At 41.0% G+C, this 27,776-nt stretch overlaps 1 protein-coding gene across 1 annotated transcript; it reads left to right on the forward strand.

Moving 5' to 3' along the window:
* Positions 1-418: 418 nt before the first annotated feature.
* LOC306947100 (L-threonine ammonia-lyase-like) lies at positions 419-27,776 on the forward strand (the record flags this gene model as incomplete). Its single annotated transcript, XM_079536304.1, has 12 exons — positions 419-543; positions 3,808-3,834; positions 6,491-6,833; positions 9,202-9,318; positions 10,077-10,318; positions 14,602-14,767; positions 16,033-16,129; positions 16,969-17,044; positions 17,847-17,972; positions 19,115-19,282; positions 19,590-19,647; positions 27,678-27,776. Exons 1-12 carry the CDS (start codon positions 452-454, stop codon positions 27,774-27,776), a joined length of 1,611 nt encoding a protein of 536 aa, XP_079392430.1. The 5' UTR covers positions 419-451.

The following is a 27,776-nucleotide window of genomic DNA, read 5'->3' on the forward strand; positions in this document are numbered from 1 at the left end:
TCAAGTGTCCTGCTAACAGAATGTCACCCCACATAATCCAGGCCCTGACTCAAATTGACAAGGACAGGTTGGCCTCTGAAATAATCTCTTTAAATAGCAGCAACCGTCTCTCAAAGTCACTTCCCCTCCCCCATTCCCACCGGATTGCTGCTCCCAACAAGTCGCCCGCTCTTCCCACCCAAGCAGTGCAGGGCTGGCGGTGCCCGCAGTCAAGTGTGTCCCTCCTGCTGTGCTCTGCACCCGGAATTACAATGAATTTTGCAGCACAGTTGATCTACTCCAGGGTGTTAAAAAACAGAACTCCCAGGGACCGCTACAGGGAAGATGAAGACTACGATCCTTTCTGGCAAAGGTTGGAGAGTATTGCTGTCTGACTTAGAACTAGAGCTCCTTTTTTCTTGTGGGGGCCTTGGTCAGCCCTTTGGGTCCACCCAGGGCCAGACTTGTGGACATGACCTCCCCTGGACCCCTCCTGCCTCCTTACTGTGTCATAGTTGGAGTTTTGCTTCGCCTCGTTGTTTATTTAGTCGCTGTGCTGTATAGGTAATGATTTCTATTTTCCTTTCTTAAAAGAAAAAAAAAAAAGATTGTTGGTAATTTTCCAATGTCTCCTGGGGTTCTGTGGCTGTGAGGTGCTCCTGGAGTCATCCACTGGAAGCAGTGGAGCTGTGAGTACCTGAAGCTGATGCTCAGATCTGTGACTTCTCTGTGGGCATGTATTAGGAAAATCTCAGGCAGGCCTATCGATTGCCCAAAATTTACTTTGGGACAGGTCATATAGCATTCTGCTGTGATAGATGTTAAGTACCTACCTTTGTTCCGGAGCTTATAACCTGTTTGTATTGCTGTGTTCAGACAAGGGGGGGAATTTAGGAAGTGTCCAGAGCCACTGAATGGCACTGACCATGGCGCTGCACCTCTGTGACACAGCCGTGCTGGCACAAAATCACTCTTAACCTTTTTCCTAGTTTCCTCCCCCTGCTTTATTATCTGGACATTGCTAGTAAGATGTGATGTTCCCAGATGATGGATAAAAAGGGGCAATGGAACAGGCTGCCCAGAGAGGCTGTGGATGCCCGGTCCATCCCTGGAGGTGTTCAAGACCAGGCTGGATGGGGCCCTGAGCAGCCTGGTCTGGCATTAAATGTGGAGGTTGGTGGCCCGGCATGTGGCAGGGGGGTTGGAGATTCATGATCCTTGAGGTCCCTTCCAACCTGGGCTATTCTATGATTTCTGTGATAATGTTCCACTTTCTATATATTGTTGCATAAGTTAAAAGCATATTTTTCCAAGAAACCTAAGCCCCTATGGAACAGACAGCTTGAGAGAAAATACACCAAAAGGGATGAGAAGTTCCCACTCTCACACCTGAAGAATGGCTTGCCCGAAGTCACACAGCATGTCTGCAGTGAACTGAGAATCTTCAACCAGTCACTTGATCACAGAACTGTTATTTTCCTCTCATTATGTTTATGTCATCCCTTCTGTAGTATACGGGTGAATTATGAAATGCGTTAATCACAAGAGAATGTCTGAATTCAGAATAGATTTAGCTTCAAGAGGAAGAGTCAACCTCTGTAAGAGTTTTAACTGTCAAGCTGCATGCAGGGTTCTGTGCTGACCATCTGACCTTCACAACATGAGAGTTCTCTGCAAGGTGCTCAGAAGAGTCTGTACGAGGGACACTTGGGAGCTGTTGGAGCAGAGGTAACCAGGAGGGTGACCTTCTGAGTTCCTCTTGCTTTCAGGTTATTTTTTCTCACATTATCTTTTTTGCAGCTGGCGCCTACTTGCTAGTGCCAGTAACTAGCAAAGACATTATAGTAATAAGTACAGAAAAATGGGGATGAATTCATCAGTGAATGCAGATACATTGCAGATACAACTCCAGCTGCAGTTTCTCTGAATTGCTAAAACTGAAGGTACATTTTTAAAATGGTAATAACGAGGCTTGGTTATTCCCTGCATGAGTGTCAGCTTCCTTTGGGCTCACTGTAAAACCACTTAATTTTGTCAAACTGCTGCACAGGGCAAGTGGAGTTATCAGTGCCTGCAGTGAGCTCGGTTTCAAGGCTTGGTTGTTTTGTACCTGTCCATGGCGGATGGCCACATGTGCATACATCCTCTAGCATTTGTGTCATGCAGGCTAGGAGCTAAGCCATGATCTCCTCATCTTTAAGACACTCTAATAAGTAGCCCTGCTATGAACTTCCTGCGGGAGTCTTAGGCGAGTCACACTGTCTGTCTATGCCCCACTTTCTGTCATCAAAGGTGAGCTCCTATTCACTGATTTTGTATTTCTGTTTAGGGAAGGATATTAGTGAGTTCTGCGTGATTTGGTAACCTTTGTATGACATTTAGCTATCTAAAGCAATTTTTTATTCTTCTATCTTTTTCATCAAGAAATGAATCATCATTTTCTTCATCTTTTTCAAGACCAACTTGAGTAGGCTGCTGCAGGGGGGTTGAAACTAGGTAATCTTTGAGGCCTTTTTCAACTCAGGCCATTCTATGTTTCTATGATTCTGTGACTTAAGAACAGCTGCTATTGCAGCATTTGGTTGTGTTTGGAGAAAAAACAAAAAACTCGTAGGCATGCAAACAAATGTACTGGGAGTGTCAATGAGGATTTTGCAAAAGCAGGACAGCTCACAAGGATTATATTGCCAAAATGTGTCGAGATGGAACAGGAAGGTTTAAGAGGTAATGAAGAAAGGGATGGCAATAAATCAGGAGTGTTTCAGAGGGATGTGGAGGTCTGAGGCAGAGAAGAAAGAGGTGGGGGAGAGTGAAGTGTGAAGATGATGGTAGTGTATGGATATGAACACAGAGGAAACCTCTTCCCCACAATAGCATTAAAAAGAATGAAATAAAAAAGAAATCCATGTATAGATTACATGTACATATATGTACGTCTGTCTGCACATGCTGCTATGTTGGGTTGCAGGTCTATCCCAATTCAGTGGGATGGATTGATGTGGCACTCAGGCTTAGCAGCAGCCACTTTGCGCTGTGCTGCATCAGTCTGACTGATGTACTGGAGTTTGAAATTCTTCTCACGGCGTAGAGCTTTAAGGATGCTAAAACTTCTGCTGTGCTGTCAGCCCCTCCTCACAGTGAGTCTGTATTGTGAATGCAGGTGACAAAAACTGCTGTGGAAATCACTGAGTTTTCAGTGAGGATGTTATTTTCTGCCTACAAATGCACTGTCGTGACACATGTTGCTAAACATGCCAACGCTGCTGCGGGTGTGCCAGATATCAAAATGCTGACCGCTGGGTCCAAGCAAGAGGCCATCTGGCTGTATATTCTTTGTAGTGGTGACCATAATGACAGTCTGGAGACAAGAATAAGATGCTCAAAAATGGCACTTTCTCTCATTTTGTCTTGTGGAGTCTGCCAAACAAGTGCTCAGGGTCTTCCTGGGCCATAGATAGCTTCTTGAACAATGCATGTAACTGTCATGGTTAGACCGACCTCCATATATCTTCTAAACATTATTTCTGTTGCTTTTAATAACTCATTGTTGTATGAATATTACTGTTTTTCCAAGCTTGTTTTCCCCAGTGCTGTGTGACTTGATGAGAAAATATCAGCGCATTCAAGACGGCAGCCTAGAAGCAGAGCTCCATTCTGGGTCGTTGTGTTTTATCCTTGTAGGAGTACATTTTGGCACAGATTGTCTTTGTATTGGCTTTGAGACTTTAAACTATTTAAAGCTGTCTGTTGATAAATGTGATAATTTTTCCAGTCCCTTAATGATTTGTGGAATGTCTGCATATGGATCTTCTCTTTTGTTTTTTGCAGTTATGCTGAGCAGCTGTTCTTGAAAAAGTAGGTTTATAAATTGTTGGATTTTTTTCCGTGTTTACTTTTACTAATCACTTTAAAGGTAAAATGGCATGTTCTATAACCGTGTCACAAAACTTTCCAGCTGAATATTTGCTTTATGCTGGAGACAAACAGACTTTCTCGTGAAAACTTTCCTAAACAAACTCCATAAAAGGAAAAGCAATTCATTGGAAAGGAGCAATGTTTTCTAGCGCCAGGGTTTGTATTTACATTGGCTCTGCACTTTCATCTGTTGGGCATGACCTCTGGACAAGGAGCTGTGTTCTGGCTGTGCATGGGAAGGCATGGGTTGGTGTCTGCATGTCTCACTGCTGATGTTGGCTGCTCTTGTGAAGGAAATGAATACAGGTGGCTTGTGCAAAGTTCTTGGGCTGTGCTGGAGGAGATAGATATATCTAACCCAACAGGAGTATTAGTTGCTTGTTTGTGATCAATTGTCATAACTAAAACAGCTGCTTCCCTTGTAGGTTTGAAAGCACATGTGTTCACCCAGATGGGTTCAATGGGGGAAATGTCATTCACCAGTGTAACTGAAAAATATAGACATAGAAGGAGAAAAAATATTAATCCAAAGAAAATAGTATATAAAATAGGATGATGAAGTTCCTTTGTTAACGAGGCTGCTGACCTTTCAGATGCAAACAGATGATTGTTTCCATATGACATGCTGAGATGTTAATGTTTCAGATGTGCTTTAAAACTATCTCAAGCCTGAAAAGATTATGCATTTTTAACATTCGACTTTTTTTTAATGGTTATAAGATATTGTCTTCATTAGGGACCTTGGCAGATGCTCACAAGAGCTCTGCTGCAAAATTCTCCTTTATTCTGCCAAAAAAAAAAAAAAAAAAAAAAAAAAAAAAGAGGAAAATCTCAGAATAGGGCCAGAAATTAATTTTTTTTTTTTTATATTGACTGATGGGAAAACATATGATGGCACTAGAATGGGAGGATGTTACCCTGTAATTTGTACTTTCTAGCAGAACCCTGATTTATCAATGGACTTTTGCCTATCTTTTTAACAGACCTTTTGTAGTTCATTGCAGCAGGCACTGGGAGCAAATGAGAATGTATTTCCTGTTTCAAATTCCAATCAGTAAAAAAAACCACCTGGAAAAAATCATAGGTTTTTGCTCGTTATATTTTATGTTTGTATTTCACTCTATGCTTAAACCCAGCATAATATCATTCATTGCTAATGCTTGCTAAACACTTTAGATAACATGATTAGAGAATTAGAGATAAGATAAATATGTTCTATTCTTTTTGGAGTGGTAATCTGCTACTGTGTAGAAAAGGGTTTTACTTCTTTGGGGGCGTTGCGGATGGCAGAGATGAGCTCCTAGCAGAGGTGTGGTCCCTTACATCACAGCAGTTGTTGTTTATGCAATAGTCCCATTTGGTTTCCAGATCCGTGGGCTGTGCCATGACAAGTTTGCCAGTTTGATCTGATTCTCATATCTGCATTAAGCTCACTAACATGCACTAGGCCTAACACAGCAACTCAAACATCCTTACTAAATGTTCCAACTCTTTAACCCCAAACGAGAAGAAATGAGCAGCAAAGTGTAGAACAGATCTACTTGATACACTATTTAATTTGAAAACACAATGTCTGCTCTTTGGATGTATCAGCTTTAAGATACCTCTTGGGACAATGTCGTAAATCATGAATGTCAACATAAATTAAAATTGTATCAATTATCTATTTGTTTGTATGTTTTAGAAAATAGGCACTGATGCGAGACATTTTGGAGAGAGAAGATTTAAGAATGACTGATGCCACCAGTATAGTACTTGATTCAAACATTACAGAATCGGAATCACGGAAACACCAAGGTTGGAAAAGACCTCCAAGATCATCCAGTCCAACCATCCACCTATCACTAATAGTTCCCACTAAAAAGAACCCCTTGCGCTGCTCATATTGTTATGTGAACTCCTCAATGGGACAACTGGAGGTGTAATAGGAAGCAGAGCTTCAAGCATAGCTTATGGAACCACATAGAAAATGGACTGTTAAAAGTAGGGCAGTTGCTCAAAAAGCAGCTGTTTCTTAATATTTTTGAAGTTCTTTTACAAACTTATTACAATGCACATTGCTGCTCTAGAATTAGGATGACATTTGCTTTGACCTATTCTGCTGATGAATGACTGCATAGCTTAAATTGAAATTACTTTGCAAAGCTGGTGAATGTTTTTTGTCTTTGGCCTATGGTCTATCTCTGACATATTTTACCATGCTGATTTTTTAGAAAGTAATCTCTTCCAAGAGATTCTTCTCCTTCTACTTTATGTAGAGAGACTCATACTATTTGCACAGTTATATCCACAGGCCAGGCACACTATCAGCTCTTTTCCAAAGACCAAGTATTTTCTGCCTGCCCAGACAGCGTGCATGATATTTTTCCTATTTAATTGGCTATGACACAATTTGTCTGCCTGTCAAGTCATCTGTGCCTTTAGTGAAAACTGACTGGTCACAGTAGCTTTCAATCCATCTACAAGATAGTTAAGAAGATGTTAATAATTTAGTCTGAAGCTTGCAAAGAGCAACTGAGATGTGCAATTGATTTAAGAGTAACTTAAATGCTAAATTCAAGCCTTTAATCACCTAAGCTTTCCTATTTGTTTCCAGGGATGACAGTAAAATAAAGAAACAAGATGGTCCAGCACTTTGTGATCTTCGCCTTTGTAAGGATGGGCCAATAAGAAATGGACACATTGGGCAGAGGCCACCACCAATCAACCCCGAAAGACTGAAAGATTTCGTTGAGGAGGATTACCTCAATGGGGACGTGAAGACGTGGGAAATGAAGATAGTCAGCCGTAATGAGGAGTTACTTGGGGATGCCCTTTCCCTCCTCCCTCAGTCAAGCAGCAGGACCAGCCTGTCCAGCCACAACAAACTGATTCGATTTGAAGACATTAGTGCAGCAGCTTTCAAAATCCAGTCCGGTGTTCAGAAAACCCCTTGCATGGTAGGGGATTCTTATGGCTTTAAGCTCTCTTAATAGTGCTTTTATTTTTTTAATAGAAGTTGGTCGGAAATGAATGAAGAGCATTCACTGTAGCAGATGGATTTGTGTGAGATGACCTGAGTTCATATTAGTTGTTGTGAACTGTCAGTAATCATTTTCTACTTACCTGTTTGTGCTAACTGCAAAGTGTAATCCTCAAAGATTGCAGTGACCTGTAAACAAAGGATAAACCACATTAGGCACTGACTTAATGCAATGTGGTATTATGCTCCTGGTGAAAAACTCTTGCTACAGGGAGTCCCTGTGTTAGTGTCAGGGTAAGGAGTCAAGTGAGGGGGTCTTTTTTGGAACCAGCCCACGCATCTGGGAAGTGTGAAGGATCAGATATTGCTTTCTGGCCGGGTAAGCCTGGGAAGCCTGGCTCTGTACTGTGACCAGGTGGTTCTGCCACATGCCTCTTCAACAAAACAAGGGCATTGAGAAACACACACATGGAAACGCTCTCATTGTAGATGCAGAAGCGTCTGTTCAAACGTAAGAGAGGTGCAGTTGCACCATCTCTTCAGTGCAGACTTCAGCTATTGGATTCAAGATGTCTTTCTGCTGTTGGGAGCTCCTCAGGAAGACGACTGTAGGCACTGTTTGGCTGATCTCCTTTTTTTCTTGCTGTGGGAAAGGAGTCTTTGCTAAGTGGCTGTTGAGCAGAGCAGCCCCAAGTCACTCTGCAGAGATGTCTTCCTGGGCACACCACTGGCCTCACCAGCTGTCAGTTGTCTTTCTGGACTGCATGGAAAAGGGAACGTGATGTGTGAGCCCCTATCTGGGGCTGGCAGTCTGTGGGTGCAGGTCAGTTGGGTCTGCAGTGCAACAGCACTAGATTGTGCCTGATCCAGAGGTATCATAATGATTTTCAGTAGGTTTTTTTTGTTGTTTTTTTTGTTTGGCTCTTTTCCCAGAATAAGGGTAGTCTTGGCCACATGCCCACAGCAGGATTCATTTGCACCCCCTGCTTGGATGGATCCAACAAACAACTCCCAAGTACTGGGATCTGTACCTCAGTCCTAACTCCCTAACTGCTCCCTAAGCATGGCTCCTGCTCTACACACAGTGTGAGAAAGGGAGTGTGAACCACAGTGCCCATCTTCTGTCCCTGCAGAGGCATCTGTGTGATATGGAGCTCCTCATACATTGACAGTGCTCCTACTCTGTACCTGTACCTGTGCTCCTACTCCTACACTGCCTACAGGCAGTGAAGTTCTCTTGGGCCTATTCACAGTTGCTCTCAGGCAGCTCTGCCCCTTAACTTAAATAGCTTAGATGGAATTCTAGAGTGGGAGGTAAGAGCCGCTTTCAGACCTTTCATTTGCATAAAGAAGCAAGTTTGACTAAAACTTACTCGATTAACTGAACAGACAAATACTTTGCATCCTGGTTCCTAAACTCCAGGCAGTACCATGAGTGAAGCATCCTCCTTCAGTCAGCAATCTGCCTGAAGCTGAGACATGGCATGATGCATGCTCATAAGAGATGTTACAGAGGTATTAAATAAAGGGAAGCAAGGACTGAGAATTGAATTGGACGTCGATTTGGGCCCTGATGTAGGAACTTTTATGTTGTTTTGTGTTGGCTTTATGGATGCCAAGCAGAGGCTGCACTGTGCTGACTTGGTATCCTCAGACTTGGTATCTGTGGTTCCTTGATAAGGACAAGGTTACAAAAGGGAAAAGTTAGAGGGTGGGACATTGAGTCTTAAAAGGTCACACATTGGGTTGCTACAGGTGAGTATAGATGGACGCCTCCATTGCTAGAAATAGCTGTTGTATTTATGCCATGTAAAAAAGCCTCAGTTAAAAAAAGCAGAAAAAGAAAACTTGAAGAGTTAAAATGTTGACAATCAATACTTAAAAAAAGACATACCTGAAGTATACCACTTCTATGACTAATGTTCATTTTAAATGTAGGAGGCAGCAACTGCACAAAGTCACAGGATTCAACTCCTCAAATCCTTTCTCCTTACTGTAGAATCCAAGATGCTCTAAAAAACAGAACGAGTAGCAGTGGTGAGGTATGTGAAGGTCCAGTAAAGCAGCATTTCATGTCCAGTGCTCTCCTGTTTTGTTTAAGCAGTCTCTATAATTTAGGGTGTTTAGGTTAGGAACTGCTATCCTCTTAGTTTCTGAAGCAATTTCCTTAAGTTCTGCAGCCTGATTTTCACAGGGAGCAGCAAGTGGGAGCTTGTAGCACAGGATTTTGTAAATGCTGTGGGGATTTTGGGGATCCTGCACAGCATTCATATGCCTGCCTGAATGGGGCAGGTTTTTCTTAATTTTAGGTCCATCACCACAATAATCATGTTTCTGTTGTCCAGTACTCCAGGCTATCCAAGCTGTATGGAGTTGACCTCTACCTAAAGAAAGAGTTCCTCCAGTACACGGGATCTGTGAAGGAGAGAGGTGTGCTTTATCTTCTGACATCACTGCCTCAGGTATAACAAAATGTCAAGTATAAAAATAAATAATTTGTTCTGTTTCACAGCAATCAAACACAATTAGACTTTACCTGTGGTGCTTCTTGACTTTTGAACCACTGTGTTAAACAACATAGATAGGTCTGCAAATCATAGAATCACAGAATGGCCAGCGTTGAAAAGGACCACAATGCTTATCTAGTTCCAACCCCCTGCTATGTGCAGAGCCGCCAACCAGCAGACCAGGCTGCCCAGAGCCACATCCAGCCTGGCTTTGAATGCCTCCAGGGATGGGGCATCCACAACCTCCTTGGGCAACCTGTTCCAGTGCCTCACCGTTCTCTGGGTGAAAAATACCTCAGTGTAACATGTTGTACTTATGCATGGCCAATCCAGTGGTGAATACTTAAAATGTTTGAAAGAATAATTGGCAAAGTGTAACCTTCTGTTTTCCTGTGATGTTTAGATGGGATTGCTTATATGTGTATGTGTTCTGATACATGAAACCACCAAATTTGAAGTGACGATGAAATTGACAGTGGATGAGGAAAAGGATCTCAATCCAGGAACAGGGACTGATCTTATGCTGTCTTAGTTCTGTGTCTAAAAATCACATCAGATGTGTGTACTGTTTCATAATACCCTAAGATTATTAGACAGCAGAGGAAAAGAGAACTTCCTAATAGAAAAATGTCGGACCACTAGGCTGATCAAGAATTATATGAGACAAATTTGTGACACTGCATAATGTGCATTAAACTTTTCTGTGTTTTTAGGATCAGCAAAGGAAGGGAGTGATTGTGGCTTCAGATGGGAACTTTTCCATGGCTGTTGCTTACCATGCCTCAGAGCTTCGTATCCCAGTTTTTGTCATCATGTCAACCAGCACTTCCCCTGCCAGAGTGAAAATGTGCCGTGAGTACGGTGCCATGGTTATATCCTATGGCACTACAGCTAAGGACTCCCAGACGCATGCAAGAAGGCTGGCACAGGAAAATGGTTATCTCTACCTGGAAGAGTAAGTGGGAAGTCAGATTGTTTAGAAAGACCATAGCACTAAAGTAAAAACAAGTGGTTTGATTAGTTGTCATTAACTGAACATTTGCTCATATATCATAAAAAGGCTCCTGTAACTGAGGTACTTTTATTTTCGAAGGTGCAAACAGTAAATCTTTATGTAACACTTTGGAATGGAATCTAAAATGAGGCGCTTCCCATTTTCCCAAGGTTAAGGAAACTTCCTGATCAGGAACTTCATGGGATGAATATATCTTGTGTGTGTACATATATATGTATATTTATATTTATATAAAATTACAGGTGTATGTTAAATCTTTATGAAACATGTCAGTATGCACTGAGGTTCGGTCTGTTTTTGGTCTCTTTCTCAGGATCAAGGTGGGTTAAAGTTAACCTTAAACACAAAGGGTTTGGAAGTGCAGGATAGAGCAAGAGATTAATGCTGCAAAATATCTTGTGTGACTTGTCAAATTTTTTTTTTCCTTGAAGGAAGCTCATTAGGAGGCTACTTCATACACGTATTTAAAGTAGCTAAGGATGACTGAAAGTTGAAGTAGTTAATTATAAAATGGAGTTTGTGAGCTATTTGAGCTCATGGAATAAGCCAGGTCTAATAAAAATACAATTAGAGCAAGAGGTAGAATTATTTAGAACTGGTTCAGTGTTCCTTTTCTTCCTTTTCTCTCTTAGCGGTCTCTTCTGCCTTTGCCTTCAGTTTTCTTTCTTCTAAGCTTTTTTGAAGTAAGATCACTGAAAGGGCAGAGGGGTGGATCGCTATCATGACACAGCTCCCTCTGATGCACTAAGTTGCAGTCTCACACCCAGGCCATTGCTGCCTCTGTGTAGGCTGCAAGGCTTTATCCACCACTGTGAGTTGATACAGCTCTTGCTGAAGTGAGAGCCTGCTCCCTTGGGCTATTAGCCCTACTGTCACAAACACAGCGATAATGGGTGATATTGCTTGGAAAGAGGATTTCAGAATGAACAAGATATAAAGAGTCCTTAATTGGTTCACTAGGGAAGCAATATTAAAAAATGTTCTCTACAGCTGCACAGGGAGCTCTGCTAGCAGCTGGAGGCTGCAGGGCTGGTTGGTGTGCATCAGCTGTTGCCATGGGCTCATCCTTTCCTCAGACTGAGACTTGCAAGGAAGGTACCCTAGACTCCACTGAATTTTAAAACCAGTCATGTTCTTTTTGAGAAACCATAGCTTTCCATAATCTTGTGATTTCCAAATTTCTGACAGATGTTTTTCAATCAGTGCATTCACTCCCAGTTGGCTTGCATCAGCTATTGCATTTGCACATAATAAATAATTGTTGTATTATAATTTCATGTTTAATCTTCACCTCCTACCCAAATAATTATTTGTGTTATGTAAGGGCAATATCTTCTGGGCACATGAAGCTCTAGGGACAGTATGTGTAAATCATCTGGCATTGATGAGTTCTAAATGACATTATCATTGATAATGTCAAAACACTGATTTATTCTGCTTCAAGTAGTAAGAAGTAGATATCCACTCTATCACTACGTTTAATTAAAATGTTTCTCTTCACAGATGAGTTTTTTCACAATCTAAAGGAAAAATAAAAAAAAAAAACAACCTTGAAAGATAGCGACAATGTAAAAAAGCTTGGAGTTGTGAGCCACATTTTGTTAGGTATAGGCTGGGGATAATTTTCCCAGAGAGACAAGTGCATGTATGGATAGAAGTCATCTTCAGTGTTTCTGCCACATATTCACCACCATTTGCCAAAGCCACTCATAAAAGACTAGCCATCCTTCTGCTTTAGAAAGGAACTTCTGAAATGGAATTTTATTTTATTTTAATTCTAGTTTGCCTAGAATCCTCAGCAACACTATCCTTTGATACCTAAAAAATCACAGTAATGCTTTTCCACATACTAAAAGCATTCTCACACAATGCAAGCCGGTGGGTTTGTTTTCTTTATTTATTGCTCACTGAATATAGGAGAGAAAAAAAAAAATGTAAGTAAGAAGTGAATACTGAAAACAACTGCAACGATCCAGGACTCTGTCCTCTACTAGGGTAGGCAGATGAGATCCAAGAGATGAAATGTATTTATTGATCAGGCTTGTTGCAGCACTGCTGGGATAAAGAAAAGTGTCTTTGTGGATTCTCTGATCTCCTTAACCAGCAACTCCTTCTTTCCTTTCTGAAACAGGCATTACATGCCTCTCTTAAGTCTCACCTGTGCACGTAATGTCCTGTAGTTGGGTGTGTCCATGTCAGTGCGTCCCATTTCTTGTGTGCAATTAAAATGCAGTGTTATGAAAATGAGCGTGCAGCTGTTGAATTAGGAGAGGGAATTTTTCATTCAGTTGTAACTTCCTGTAAAATTCCAGGAAGGAAATGTGATTTTCCAAGGTGGAATTCGGTCATGAAGTCTACGCAATTGCTGCTCAGGTAACACAGGATTTCCAGTTTCTATAGGTGGTCAGTCAGGACCTTATGATAAATATAATCCGAAGATTGACACTAAATCACGGAGTACCTTTGGGATGATGTGAGAATGATTGATTTGTGAGATATTAGGGTGCCACAATGAATTACGCACCTTCCTTCCTTGGGAGTCCAATTTTTTCTCATGTGATTCCTTATCCAAATACCAATCAGATGTCCTAGTTCCCTTCTGGTTTGGGTAGTCTACCTCTCTAAGGAGGGCAGCAGGTAGCTTTGGAGCCCTTCATCGGGACTAGAGCCTGCTAACTGCCAAGTCAGAATTTCATTGTCAACCTGCAGCCTGGCAGCCCATTTTGATTATTGATATGTTGCGTGTTTCAGATGGCAAAGGGCCAGATTTCTACCTGTCACTCATAAATACATGTTTGAATATACAATCTTTAAAATTATCTGCTCCTCTTCATTGCCCTTCCTCTAATATGATACTGAAAGAGCAAATTATCAATCACAGTGCAAATAAAATCACCCATTTATTACAAGAAACTTAAGGCTAATTAGTGAACTGGCATTCTAATTAGATACTAGTAAAAAACCCATGTTTATCTAAAACTCTCAAGTCTAATCAATCTTTATGTACAGAGCACTCTCCTTTGGAAACAATTTTTAGTCAGAGCAGTTCTGTTCATAAGTTGAGTATTCCACATTTTAATTCATCTTTGCAAGTCCCCAGAATTGCAGGGACAACTAACTTCTGAATCTTATTTGTGAATAAGACTCCAGAAAATAAGTAAATAAATCAGGAGGCAATAATATTTACAAAAATTTTGTTATGTATAGAAAAGAGGAAGAGAGCTCCCTAAGTATTTTGATAAGCACAATAAATTCAAGAGTTCAGCTATTGGTTCCTCTGTAATTTCTTGACTGTCTGTCTTATCCTACATTTTCAGCATTGCCAACATCTAAATAAAATTCAAAACATCTTTTTAGAAACAGATCCAAGGAAATCATATGACTGCACAGTGGACATTTCTTCAGTGTTTTGACTCTGTTTGTCCTCGTTCTGCTCATTAAATTACCTTTGTGTGAAAGTGTTTTGCTAGTGAGAGTTTTGGCAGACAAATCCTTTGCTTATCTTTTCATTAGGTATTCCAAAGCAGTGTGAAAGCATCAGATACTGGCCCTAGTCTGTGCAAAGACAGAATTCCAGAGCAGTCTGGTATTTGCAAAAAAAAACAACAATAAAAAAACCTGCTTAAATTTCATAAAAATTCCTAACTATAATGGATGTGCACTTATAAGAGAAAAAGAACTTCTTTTCAGACTTTGCTTTTAGTTTTGGCTACAACATCCAGAATTCATAGAACTTAAGAAATGGTGACAATAGAAAAATGATTTGTCTCCTTACCAGCTCTGTAAATCCCTGGTGTTGATAACAGAGCAATGGGCTCTTCAGCCTAAATGCTATTTGGAAGGCCTACCCATGGCCAAACCGTTCTGCACATTCTCACTGATTGCTGTTTACTGCTTTAATTGTAGGACCCACTCCTATGTGATAACTAGCACCCCTATTAGGCCCAAATGCAGAGATTCAGGTGACTTGAGGCACTTGCTGACCTGACTATACCTACAGCACTTGTACCTCTGCTTTTCGTAGGGTTTTCTTTTGTCATAATTTTTTTTCTCACATTTTGATTTCGCTCCTCCCTGTTTGTCAATGGCACAACATATTCATCTGGTAGAGAACATCACTCTTCACAAAGCGTGTTACAACCACATCAACTCCTGGCTTCACTGTGCATTTACTCGTATGCTTTTCCTACAGCCCTGCTGATCTGTGCCTTTCTTTCCCACAGGGAGGACAGTGCTGTGTACCTGTCAGGCCTTGGCACCGTGGGGCTGGAGATGTACGAGCAGGTGCCCAAGCTGGACGCAGTGATTTTGCCTGCAGGAGGCCACTGTGGCTTGCTGGCAGGCTCGGCTGCTGCACTAAAACACCTCAACCCTCGTATTTCTGTCATTGTAAGTTTGCTCTCACCTAGCAAGAGTTGCATTTTGATAACTTTTGCCACAGATTTTTATTTCCAAAAGCACTGGAATATAGTGATCTGCTGGCATGGACTGCCTGTGCTGGGGATGGGTACTACCTGTGGCCATGGTCTTTCCCTGCAAGATGGGCCTGAGAGCCTTGCAGCCACCTGCCTTCTGGCTGGATTTAAGATATTTAAGAAGGTTCTTCCAAAGCACATGGAATCCAGTTCTGTGTTTTGGATTGATTTCTTACTGGAAAAGTTGGACCCTTCGGATACCACAGTTCAAAGTGCTCAAGAGGAATGTAAAGGAGGAAGGAGGAAGTTTTTCACTCATAGGGTGGTAAAGCACTGGAACAGGCTGCCCAAGGAGGCTGTGGATGCCCCATCCCTGGAGGCATTTAAGGCCAGGCTGGATGTGGCTCTGGGCAGCCTGGTCTGCTGGTTGGCAACCCTGCATACAGCAGGGGGTTGAAACCAGATGATCATTGTGGTCCTTTTGAACCCAGGCCATTCTATGATTCTAAAGATCCATAACGTAGCATTGCTGTCCTGATTATGACAGTGCTGTGGACTTATGTCTAGGAAGTTCTGCTGCTGTAATTTATGGATGTATTTGACATTGTAGATTAATGGAATCTCCATTCGTAGAAGGTGACAGTAATTTAATCATCAGGCTTTTCAATACATTCTTTTCAAACATAGTTCTGCTTCAAAAGTGATGAGGAATGAGATAAAAAGGTAGGATAAAGCAAATGGGGAGCTTTTACTAATCACAAAATGGATATTTCACAGCTGTGAAATAACACGCTCAATCAATATTTATTTTTCAATCAACATGTTCTGTGAAGGATTTCTTAAAATACCGAAACCAATTCCACCTCCCGCTCACCTTTACTCCTCAGTATCCATGCATCATCCCATACATGGCAATGAGATTGGATTTCACATTATCATCATCTGCGTCTTTTGTACGTTTTGAAAAATGATACGCTTAGGAAGATGAAAAGCTTTTTGCCTTTTGTACTCATTTTCAGTTCACTCTGAAATTTCTATGGAAATTTGTTCTAAAAATATTCCCCATCCCTTCTTAAATTTAAACTGCATAGAAAAGTGAATGCGCATTTAGAATATGAGTGAATTTCAAATTGCGTTAGTGCTGATTCTAAGAAGAAATGTGGTGTAGATTTTTTGGAGTTGACTTTGACAGCGACTTCTGTCATAACACTAAACAATGCTGTTGTTTGCCTTCCCCAGGGGGTTGAATCTGAAAGCTTTCCTGTATTGCAGCAGTCCCTGAAGGCTGGCCACCCAGCTGAAGACCAGGCTTGCAACAACCATCACTTTTATGGAGGTGAGAAAATGGGTTCTTCTTTTGGATGTGAAATAAAGGCTATAATTGATTTCACCCACCTCTTCATGGTCTTTTCCAACTAAATCAGTTTAAATATAATTAAAAAAAAACTTTTCTGAAGAGTCAGAATTCAGTTTGTGTTGTAAAAGCAGCTTCTGACACACCTCTCTGAGGTGCAGTACTCTTTCTTTTTTGCAGTACCCGAAATGTTTGGGGAACACTTCACAAATATGAGAGTATTTATCTGACCGCTGTGCTCACACACAATGTCTGAGCCAGTGAAGACAATGGGGAAGCTCTTGTGTAAAAGACTAATTTATAAAAAATGCCAGAAAGATCTGGTGCTTAAGTATTTAGACTAGCAGAGCTGCTTTCAGAATAACAGTGTTTATAAACAATTCAGTTGCTTCCATATAATTTGCATAAGAAACACTCAGGTCTTAAGCAAATTAAGCATATCCTGTTTACCTGATGTTAAAATCCCCTGAAGCTGTAGGTTAAATGGGGGTTTTATAAACAAATCACATAACTCGGGAAGTTCTGCCTCTCTTTGTGCTCCTTTGCAGGCTATCCTAATGTGGCTGCAAACCCAGTGCTGCTCTGAGTGGTTCTTCTCTGATGGAGGACTCACTGTGCACTGAGGAGGTTTTCATAACAAGGACCCAAATGGCAAAATCTTCCTGAGAGATGTCTGTCAAATATAAATATCAAGCAACCTGAGATCTCAGAATAGCAATGTGCTGTGCTCATCAAGGAAATAAAACAATGTCTGGATTCTAAAATATGTTAAACTTTTCTAGAGCAGCCAGCCTCATATTTTTGTATTTTAAAATTTGCAGATGTGAGTGGACTTTGCTTTGGCAGCAACTCTTTGCAGCTGACTGGGAAACTTGTGGATAAGGTTGTTGCTGTGAGGTAGGTGAAGAAAAAGAGTGAAATAAATAATATTATGGGAGCATCACCGCAAATATGATCTTGCTGACACCAGAGATAGTGAGCCTAATTTCATGTATCCGCCCCCTTTGGCCAAAACTCTTTGCTTGTTGCTAATAACCTCTTCTGCTCTGGGTATAGAACTTGTTCTTCATAGAATCACAGAATGGTCTGTGTTGAGAAGGACCACAATGATCATCCAGTTTCAACCCCCCTGCTGGATATGCCCAGAGCCACATCCAGCCTGGCCTTGAATGCCTCCAGGGATGGGGCATCCATAACCTCCTTTGGCAACCTGTTCCAGTGCCTCACCACCCTCTGGGTGAAAACCCTCTGTGTTCTTGTTGCACTTTACACCAACTGAAAGAAGCCTTTGGCAGAAGTCTTCCCAGTCTTTGCTGAGATGCCAAATTTGAAGACTGCATTTACCTAATGGGATATAGTTAGCATAATGGGTCAAGTAAAAAAAATATATATATATATATCTCCCTGTCATTTAATAATTATTATTTCTATATTTATTTTATGTATTTATATTAATTGTATAGACAATAATTATTGTTTATTTATTTATTGTTAATAATAATAACAATCATAGTTAAATAATAAGACTCTCCATTCCCAGCAACACAGTTTACTTTAACACCACAGTGAGATTATTATGTTCTCAGCAGAGCTAAAGGAATCCCTTGATACATAAATGTACTGTCTTCATTTACTGGTTGCTATTTGTTTTATCTGGGTTTTTTTTTGTTTCATTTTAACACCACTTTCTGGCCCTCAGCGAGGAGGACGTCCTCATTTCAATGCTGAGATTGCTGGAGTACGAGCGAGCCACAGTTGATGCAGAAGGGGCCATTGGGCTTGCAGCACTGGTTGCTGGGAAGCTGCCTGAGTTGAAGGGTAAAAGGTACAGCAGTTATTGCAAACAGGGCTTCATAAGGAGCTGTGGGGCGGAGTGCTGTCATGATGGGAAATGGAGGAGTGATCATTTCTGCCTTGAGCTGCCAATGCTCTCGTCCATGACATCTACTTCAGGCTGAAAATACCATTCGTGTGTCATAAGACTGTGCTGAACAAGACATGTGTCAGTCTGGACACCAGACAAATCACTTTCCTATAATCTCAAATGATGGCGAAAAAGGCAGTTGTGCACAGCCCCAGTTGGCTTGTCAACCAGCTGCCTTTTCTCATCCCACCTATGGAAGTCAATGGTTTGCAGTGGGTCTTTGCCATGAGAGTAAGTAAGCCAGGCTGTCATCTGTAGTCACTGGGTGACACCTACCTTCCAGCCCCAGGAACTCCTGCCCAGACAGTCACTGGGATTACCCTTGTGCTCAGCATTAAATAAAACTCCTTTCTTACATCTAGGCTTCAGCACTTAGGACTTAAGCAGCTTGAGCCCCAGCTCAGGGTATAGTCTGCAGTGTATTTAAATGTACGTGCACTCAAGACAAGATAAAATTTCCATTGCACAGCATGATATGTTGAAATACCACTGAGGCAGTTTCCCAGAACAGGCTTACAGGGTCTGACAACAAAGTTCAATTCAGCACAGCTGAAATAAGAGGGAAAGTGCACAGGACTGGCTCTGCAGGTTATCAGGGACTAACCATGTGGCTCTTCACTTGCCCTTCAAACATTTCTGTATTCATTTTGCAAGTTTGAGATGAATTTAATTAATGCTTGCTTACAGAAAGCATAGACCATGCATGACATCTAACTGTTAAGAATCTGAGACTCCCTTTGCAAGTGAAAGCGCTGCTGCATTTTTTAAATTTGAAATAGATCTAGAATTGTCCATCTAATTAGTGCTAACAAAAATAAATCAACAGTGACAATGTGAAACAAGAGTGGTTTCAGACAGTATGGCTCCATAGGGTCCTGTACCCTGTGCATAGCTGACACAGAGGGCTGAGCCCCTCTGAAATGCAGTATATGTTTATGAAAGAGTGGTCCCCGCAGATGCTCAGGTGACATTGAATTCAGTGTCTGTGCTTTCTGACTCATTTGCAGAGAAAAGAGAGAATCCTATTTTCTCTTCTCTTTCAGAGTGGCAATTGCTATTTGCAGTGGAAATGTGGATTTACATTTGCTGCAGCAATGCATTGCTCGTGCCCTGACCCTTGAGAGCAGAGTGTGCAGATTTTCCCTGGTGATTTCTGACTGCCCAGCAGATGTTTCAAAGCTACTGGAAGTTTTGGCTCGGGAAGAAGCAAGGTAACTCAGACTGATAACAGTGAAATGGAGCACAAAGGTGAATAAAGACTTGGTCGTGTTTGTAAATGTACTCTGGAGGCAAGAGTATAGGTTACTAATTAATCTGTGTTTTCTGTGTTACATTTCAGAAAAAGTATTTTTTCTTTATTTTTATTCCTATGTAAAATAACCTCTGGAGCATAGAACAAGTGCCTAACACAGAAAACTGCACAGATAGTTGCTGTCCAAACACAAAAATAATTTTATAATAACAAAAGTTTGCTGTAATCTGTAATTTATCACTTGTTTTATCCCTTATTTCATCTAGAGTTTTGGATATCAGACAAGAACGCACATTTGTGACATCGGAGCTCTTCAGTGTTGAGGTAAGATAATGTGCAACTCCAGGCCCTCTCACAGTGCTGACATCACCCTATTTATTCTGATATCTAGATACCAGAGGAGTCCAATAGAGTGTGCACAGTGACTTTCAGAGCAGTGTAATTGATAATGTCACCTGCATTATACAGCATCTTGCCTCACCAAACGCTCAGCATACACACACGTACTACCAGACCTGTTTTACCTGCTGTTGCAACACAGCCAGTGAAATACTCAATGCAAACCTTCATTACTTAAATAGTTTTGTGCCGGAAGTGATGAGCAAGCTGCAGCACACATCTAGAACAAGAAGAGCCAGCTGTGTAGTCTGGCTGTAATTACCAAAGATCAGCTTGCCATGCAGCAACGTGAAGAGCACCCTTACTCTTAAGGAATCCATGTTTTCAACCAGGGCATCAGTTTTGTACCTTAACCTCAAAGAGCACAGAATGGAGTATTTGCTGAGTATTTGATATGATAATGGGGAGGAGATGTTATCAATTAATGACATCTCTTGAAAGGATTGTTCACCTCATGACATATCTCTTATTTCAACTGGTTGAGCAAACCAACCAAAGGTGTGGTTCCACTGGTTTCATGCTGCCAACCAAGGCTAATCTGACTTAGTTTGTGAAATCATGGGTGGAAGTTTGGAAACTTTGCTAACCTGGCTTATAATGGAATTCAGTAATGCTGTTTGGTAAGAAAATTCTTCCATTTTCACTTTTAAATCTAAAATAATCAAATTTCCCAGCTAGAGGAAGGACGTGATGAGTCCTGCATTGGATATGAATTCATCTGAGCGTCAAAACCTGCTCAGTATTTTCAGCTATGGACGTAAAGAATAAACTGAATAAATAAGATCCACTCACAGATAAAAGGAGTAGGTTGACAAAGGAATATAGAAAAACAAAGAATAGATGATTGTAGTGAAGGACTTCAATGAAGCTATTACCAGTTTTCTGAGGTGTCTGAGGCTAACTGCATTATTTTGTGTTGTGCCACTAAGATAGGCCAGATCCCTGGTTGGTGTAATGTGACATTACATGGGGTAGAAAAATCCCTCTGACTCCTTTCTGCTTTTATCAGAATCCGCAGTAAATACAGTCTGTGAATGAGAAATGAGAATTGAAAAAATGCAGTATTTCTGTCTGCATTTCAAACATGGTGTGTTTTCACTGACTTTCCACTTCAAGCATCTGATGGTGCTGTATTGCAAGAAGGTTAGAGGGAGGAACTCATGTCCCTGAATAATTTAATTGGATTTTGGATTTGCGTGATGGCTCTTAACCAGTCTGGGGGAGGCTATTGGGTAATGAGATATGAAGTACAAAGTACTCATCCAGATATATAGAGCTCCATAGCTGTGCAGGTAGTTCTGTCTGGTGAGACCTAATGAATGGCAGAGCTTTTATTGGAAAACTAAAACAAGGGTGATTGGGAAAGATGGAATATTTAATCTACCTTTAACCATTTAAATGCATTTGCTCTAAGCTGAAATAGAAGAATGCACATATTTTCATAGTAAAGCTAACTCATGTAGGGGAAGTTTTGCTTGTTTCTTTTATTGCTTGTAAGAACCAAAGCCCTGTACCAGCAATGCTTTTTGAGCACTGGCTTCTAAAGCAGACCCACACAGAATTTTGAATCGTTTTGGTCAGTATAAATAATTTAAAAAAAAAAAAAAAAAATTAAGTGTGCATTTAAATGTGCATTTAAATCTGGATCAGAAATGAAAATCATTGTGTGTTGGACCAGTGCTATTAATAAGAAAGGCTTAATAGTTACATCTACTCTACCTTTAATACACACCTTCAACTGTGGATATAGATTGTGTTTGACAGAGCAGTGCAGAAGTGTAGTGGCTTACGTGAAACACTAAATCAATCCTGTCTGGATTGTCATCTCTGTGTGCAGTCATCCTTACGGATTGATCCCTTCATTTCCAAAGGAAGGAAACTTGGCTTCAAACTCAGGGATGTTTCTGGAAATATGCCTTGATGGGTGGGTGTTTATTCACCTGGTGCGGGCTGTGGGAGGATCCGTGCTTGAAGTAGTCAAGACTTTCTAAAAGGAAGCTTTGTGTTCAAACTACATTTTTTTTTGCTTTTGGAATTTTCCACTAGCAAAAATAAGAGATATTAAAAAAAATTTTTAAAATAAAAAAAAAAGGAGAGGAAGATGAAACAAGGAGAAACAAATCTTTCCATGTCTGATTTATGGTCACACCAGAGTTCAGCCAGTGCTTAACGAAGTGCTGTGAGCAAAGAGATTGGCAGGTCGCATTCCTTGGAAGACCATGGGATTTTCTTTTGGATACAGACTCTTTCCATCCCTATTTGATATTTTCTTATCCTGTGTCTTATGCTAGATTTCTGTCCTGCAGAGGACTATACCGTAATTTACCTGAGCAGATAGAAAATGGCTTCCAAGATCCCAACATTGAAACAGACAAGAAGCTCTCAGCAAATCTACAAATAAATTCTGTAGGCTTTTACAACTATTGAAGCAATTTAGATGGCCAGGAATATGGAAGCATTAACACAGATGAGAGCTAAGGAATAAAGTCATCTAACATCACTAGCTAACCGAAAGTAGAGATTTAATGGTTTACCCAGTTGTTGGAAGGAAAGGAAATCACAGCTTGCCTTTGTTAAACCAATCTTTATTAGTAATGTCTCTCACATCCAGTGTGGGAAAATACATTGTTTAAATAAATGCTTCCATCTGTAAACCACTTCATAGCTGTAACATCTCATATTATCACTAACTTAGGAGTCAATGAGCAAAATTTATAAGTGACTTGGTAAGGTGAGATACACTTTTGTTATGAAACCATGCAAGGCTCTGCTATAGATTACCAGCTGACTTGCTTAATGAGTGTCTCATATTTGAGCTCAGGCAACTCATCTGAAAAAAAAAAAATGTGTTAAGCTCATCAAGTTTCTAGGAAAGTCTTCTCCTCACCACTGTGACCAGAATGTCTGCAGGAGAACTTCTGGAATGGAGCAGCAAGAGCCTGCCAGGTTGTGAGGTGCTCCAGCAGCCTTGCAGAGAAGCAGCCACCGTGGAGCAGTGCAGTTTTCCCTCTGCCCCCAGGCCTGCTTGAAGTTATGGGATTGTCTGGCCTCTTCCCAGCTCTGGTTTTAAATAACTCGGAAGAGACCAGTCATAAAAAGAACATCCATCACATCTTCCTCTGACTGCAACAATATATGAATTCATAACTCAAATGTTGTTTTTTCTTTATGATAACATTACACATTTTCCCAGTGGTGCTCCATTTCCTGGCTCAGTTTGTGCAGTGTAATATCTGCTGTATGCATAGTTTATTCCCCTCAGGCTAGAAGTCATTTAATTATTTTGGTCTGTTCAGATCAATTTGAGTAAATCCCTTTAGGCCAACCTGCATTTTGTAAAAGAGCAGAGTAGAGCACGTTGGATTGGAGTCCCTAGATGCCAACATATTCCATGTTATTGGCCTTTTGAGAGAGTATAGCCGAGCACGCTGCTATTCAGCTATGAGAAGGATGCCATAGAGCATTTCCTGCATGACCTTGGGCAAGTCAGACAGTAAGTTTCCTCTGAGGCCCTCCAGAAGTATACAGCCATTTTGTTTAATGGCATTCCACAGCACAATGCGTTAGAGAATATCTTACTGTGATTTTAAAAATTAGAAACTCAGTCTGAGGAAGCCAAGAGTGCTTGACTGCTTGACTATTATCCGGCTTGTTTAATGCTGAGACGACTTGTTGATGCTAGCAGGCCTGAGCACAAGTGTATGACAAAGGTAAGGGCTCAAGTTGCTCACCCCAGCTGTTATGCTTTCTCAAGCCTTACGTTGCACCAAGAAGAAGCTACTGGCAGCTGATGATTACTTCATAAATAGAAGTGCAGGGTGCACTTTCAATGTGCACTTTCTGTGTGCAGTCATCTCCAGTAGGAGTTCATTGAATAATTCAGACAATTACTCAGTTTTTGATGATCTTAATAGGAATAATAGAAATAGCTTTATTTGTTATATAGAACTGAAACCAATGTAAGTAAGTGAAGTTATCATTTGCAGCTCCAGTGATTTGCCTACAAACAATTCGCATTTTCACTAAGAATGGTGTATCATGAATAATATATTACATGAATTGCTCAGGACTGCCACCTTAGAGTAATGTGAATATCCTTTCCAGAATTAAAGCAATGGAATATGAAGTCAGTAAGTCAGGAACATGAAGAATTGCTTTAGCTGGCTGTGGTCTGTCTTTGACTTGAGCACAGAAATGCACCAAACCCACATAATTTGACTCAGCATAGAATCACAGAATGGCCTGGGTTGAAAAGGGCCACAACGACCATCTGGTTCCAACCCCCTGCTATGTGCAGGGTCACCAACCAGCAGACCAGGCTGCCCAGAGCCACATCCAGCCTGGCCTTGAATGCCTCCAGGGACGGGGCATCCATAACCACCTTGTGCAACTTGTTCCAGTGCCTCACCACCATCAGAGTGAAAAACTTCCTTCTTTACATCCAACCTAAACCTCCCCTGTCTCAGTTTAAAACCATTCCTCCTTGTCCTATCACTGTTCACCCTTACCAACAGTCAACAATGCTGCTCACATTTCCTCTATTCCACAGTGTTGTCTCACTGTGGCTACTCTACCTCCACACACAACATGCAGATATCAGGCATTCGGGAGTTGATGGGCACCCCAAAATAATTTTGAACATCGTGGAAAATCTGATCTACAAGGCAGAGTGCCCACATGCCCACATGAAGGACTGGGAGTTCAGTTACGCAGAGCAGAATTTCACAAATTTCCTCCTTCTGCAAAGTTACAAACTTTACTGTATTTGTGATAGAATTAATTCAAATTAATTTATATTTTAATTTTTGGATATGCTTGGTGTTGTGCAGAGTAATAACTATTGATCAGTCTTTACCTTTTCCTCCTCTTTGGCTCACCACCTCAATTATTTCTAATTATCTTCTCTAATTGTTAAATTAAACACACAAGACTGCAATAGTCAGTGAAGACCCCTCTGTCTTCCATTATTTGTAGGCTTTCTGTAAGAAAGACCAGGCTAGCTAAATCCTTAGGCTGGAATCAATCTTTACATTACTTGCCACAGAGTAGAACTCTAATTGCAGTAAAGGATCCATCTAGATGGTTAAGTCTTTACTTTTAACAGCCTTTTTATTTTCTAGTTCAGCAGAAGTGCAATCTGCTAGGAGAGAAATCCATAAAATGAACTGGGTTATTCTTTTTAATACACAAAAAAAAGTTCCTACACAAGTATAGTCCTGCAGTCACTGAGAGCTCTGCTGGATCAAAAGCCTATGTCTGCTACTTACATTTATGAAATGGATTTCAAGTTATAGTAGTTCAAACAAGTTTTCCTTAGTTGTTGTGGATTATCTTGCCTGCAGTATAAGAAACATCAGGCAGTAGATTAAATACATTTTGCAGCACTTAGTCATAGCTCATCAGTAGGCTGGTAACCTCCTAGCAGCACCTAGGTTAGTACATGCCCTAGAATAATGAGAGGATTCCTCTCACACCTACCCACGAGTATGAGGATTGCCCTGTTGGGCATTCATGTAAATTATCCTTCCCAGGTTAAGTGAAGAGCAAGGAGGTCTGTGAATATAAAATTCCAGTGTAAATTGGCATAATCCACACGGGAAAAGCAAATTCCCATACTCCACATACTTACCTTCCTTGTTGCTTAGCTCTGTAGCTGTTATAAAGTGATCAGCTCTTTGCTTCTGTTGTGAACAGATGTCCTCTCTTCCTTTATTAGGCATGTGTAAAAGGTCAGATGAATACCTGGAGTTGTTTGGTAGTGGTCTTACATTTACAATAGACTACACCAACTTCGATAGCCATTATCATTTGTTGGATGCTGTTCATAAACAGAACAAAAAGACATTATTTATCCAAAATATTTATAAGAAGTCTGGTTCCAGTCTTTCCAACTCGTTCTGATTTCAGTCACTAGCAGAAAATAAGACAGAGAGGAGGAGAATTAACATGATCAGTCAACATTTTTCCCATGTTTTTCCCAGGGCAGAGCAACTGTCTTCTGTAAAATAATCAGAGCCAAACCTCACAAGTTCATAGTGGTTCCTAGCCTAACAACAGTTGATTTGCTCAGGACAAAATAAGCAGGATGGCTGAAAAAGGAGGTTGTTTTTATTATTATTATTATTTACAGTGTTCTTAAAGATATGGTTGCAAAGCTTTAGGAATTCTATGTGAAACATGGAGTGGATAATGTTGGAACTTCAGTGCCAAGATATCCTTTAGATCCTTGTTCAAGTCATAGTGTTCTCTCCTCTTCCCACATTATTAATCCTGTCCTCAGTGATTGTCCTTTTCTTTGGATGAAATCCCACTTTTTTTCAGTGGAGAGAGAAATTAGCATCATTTTTGTTCCAAAGAATCACACACACGCACACAAAAGAATAGAACTATGTTCAGAAAAAGAAGCAAAGAATTACAGAAACACTATGGTTTATTTCATGCTAGATCTTTTAGACTGAATTTCCCAATTAGCTGAGCTCACAGCTGTTTCTCTATCAATAGTCCTCCTAATGGTTTATTGATTGTTATTTTAAACTCATTCCAGGAAACATGAATTCACGAATTTCCTATTTAGAAGCGTTGTCATAAACACATGTGAGTTGAGACAATTTTATGTGTTGCCTTATTGCTTTTGTAAAGGATACAGTTGTGACAGGAAGATCATACGTGGCATCTGCCTCTAAGAGTCTGCCTTGAAGTTACCATGACTAGTGCTGCTCCTGTTCTCTGTAGATTGGCCTTGCTGTCGTCACACTGCAACTCATCCTGCATCCCTTCCTTGCTAGGTTTCCATTATTCTGAGGTCTTTTTCCATGTGGCAATTCTGGCATCAGTGATAATGGCAACAGGGTTAGAGGTGGCTTGAGTTATTCACCTAGGATGCTCATTCTGCACCTTCATGTTGATGCCTCACCTGTTTTATATTTTAGACTGATGCAATAGGAAAGCAAACGTGTAGAAAAAGATATCAAAAGGGTCAAAGAAGAATTGAAAACAATGGCATTGAAGTTACTGTTTTCAGAGGTTGTGTGACAGGATTGTCACTGTGGAGGAAAGAGAAGAAAAGGGACCTATCAATCACAGAATCACAGAATCACACAGAATCACAGAATTGTAGGAGTTCAAGTTCTAGTTTACCTGAGTTTAGTTTGACTTAATGGCAGAGCAACAGTGAACTAGAAGTGACGCAGTGAGCAAGCAAAGAAAATCAGAATGAAATCAGAGGGTGGTGAGGCACTGGAACAGGTTGCCCAAGGAGGTTGTGGATGCCCCGTCCCTGGAGGCATTCAAGGCCAGGCTGGATGTGGCTCTGGGCAGCCTGGTCTGCTGATTGGTGACCCTGCACATAGCATGGGGTTGGAACTAGGTGATCATTGTGGTCTTTTTCAACCCAGGCCATTCTATGTTCTATGAAACAGTAACAAAATGTGTGATTAGAGGAAAGCAGCCAAAATGCTGCACGGATGGATAATTTGGGAATAAGTTCACGAGAGAAGATTAGGAGAATACAAGAGGTGTGAAAAACAAAGGTGCTGGAACAAATGTTGCCCAGAAATGTCGCAATAAGGGAAGCAAGCATCGGAAGTGGAGGAGGCAGCACCAGCATCAGATACCTGCTCCAGGGAATGGAGAAGTTGTTAATGGAGGCCTTAGGGAGACCAAGAGTACAAAACTATTTGCCCGGGAGCCAGCAGAGGATCAGCCTTTCTTCTTCTAACTTGGAAGACAACAGAGTTAGACTACTGAAAGGTTTTGAAATAATAGATGAGAACTTGAGTCCCAGAGTTTCTATAATGTCAGTTTTCTCACATGCATAGATAGGGAATGTAAAGTCCAGAGTTTCTATGTCAAACTGATCATTTTGCTTTCCCAAGTGCATTTTAGGACTTAGCTGGAAACGCCTTTGTCTGAGAATGCTGCCATGCCATCAGGAATGCTCCTAATTCCTTTTCCAGGTCACCTGCACCGTGGAGACCAGAGACAAGATCCACACAGCCCAGCTGCGGAACGCGCTGCTGGAACGCTACCCCACAGCCGCGTGGACAGAGCGATGA

Source organism: Tetrao urogallus, assembly GCF_951394365.1.
Source record: "Tetrao urogallus genome assembly, chromosome: 5".
NCBI lineage: Eukaryota > Metazoa > Chordata > Aves > Galliformes > Phasianidae > Tetrao > Tetrao urogallus.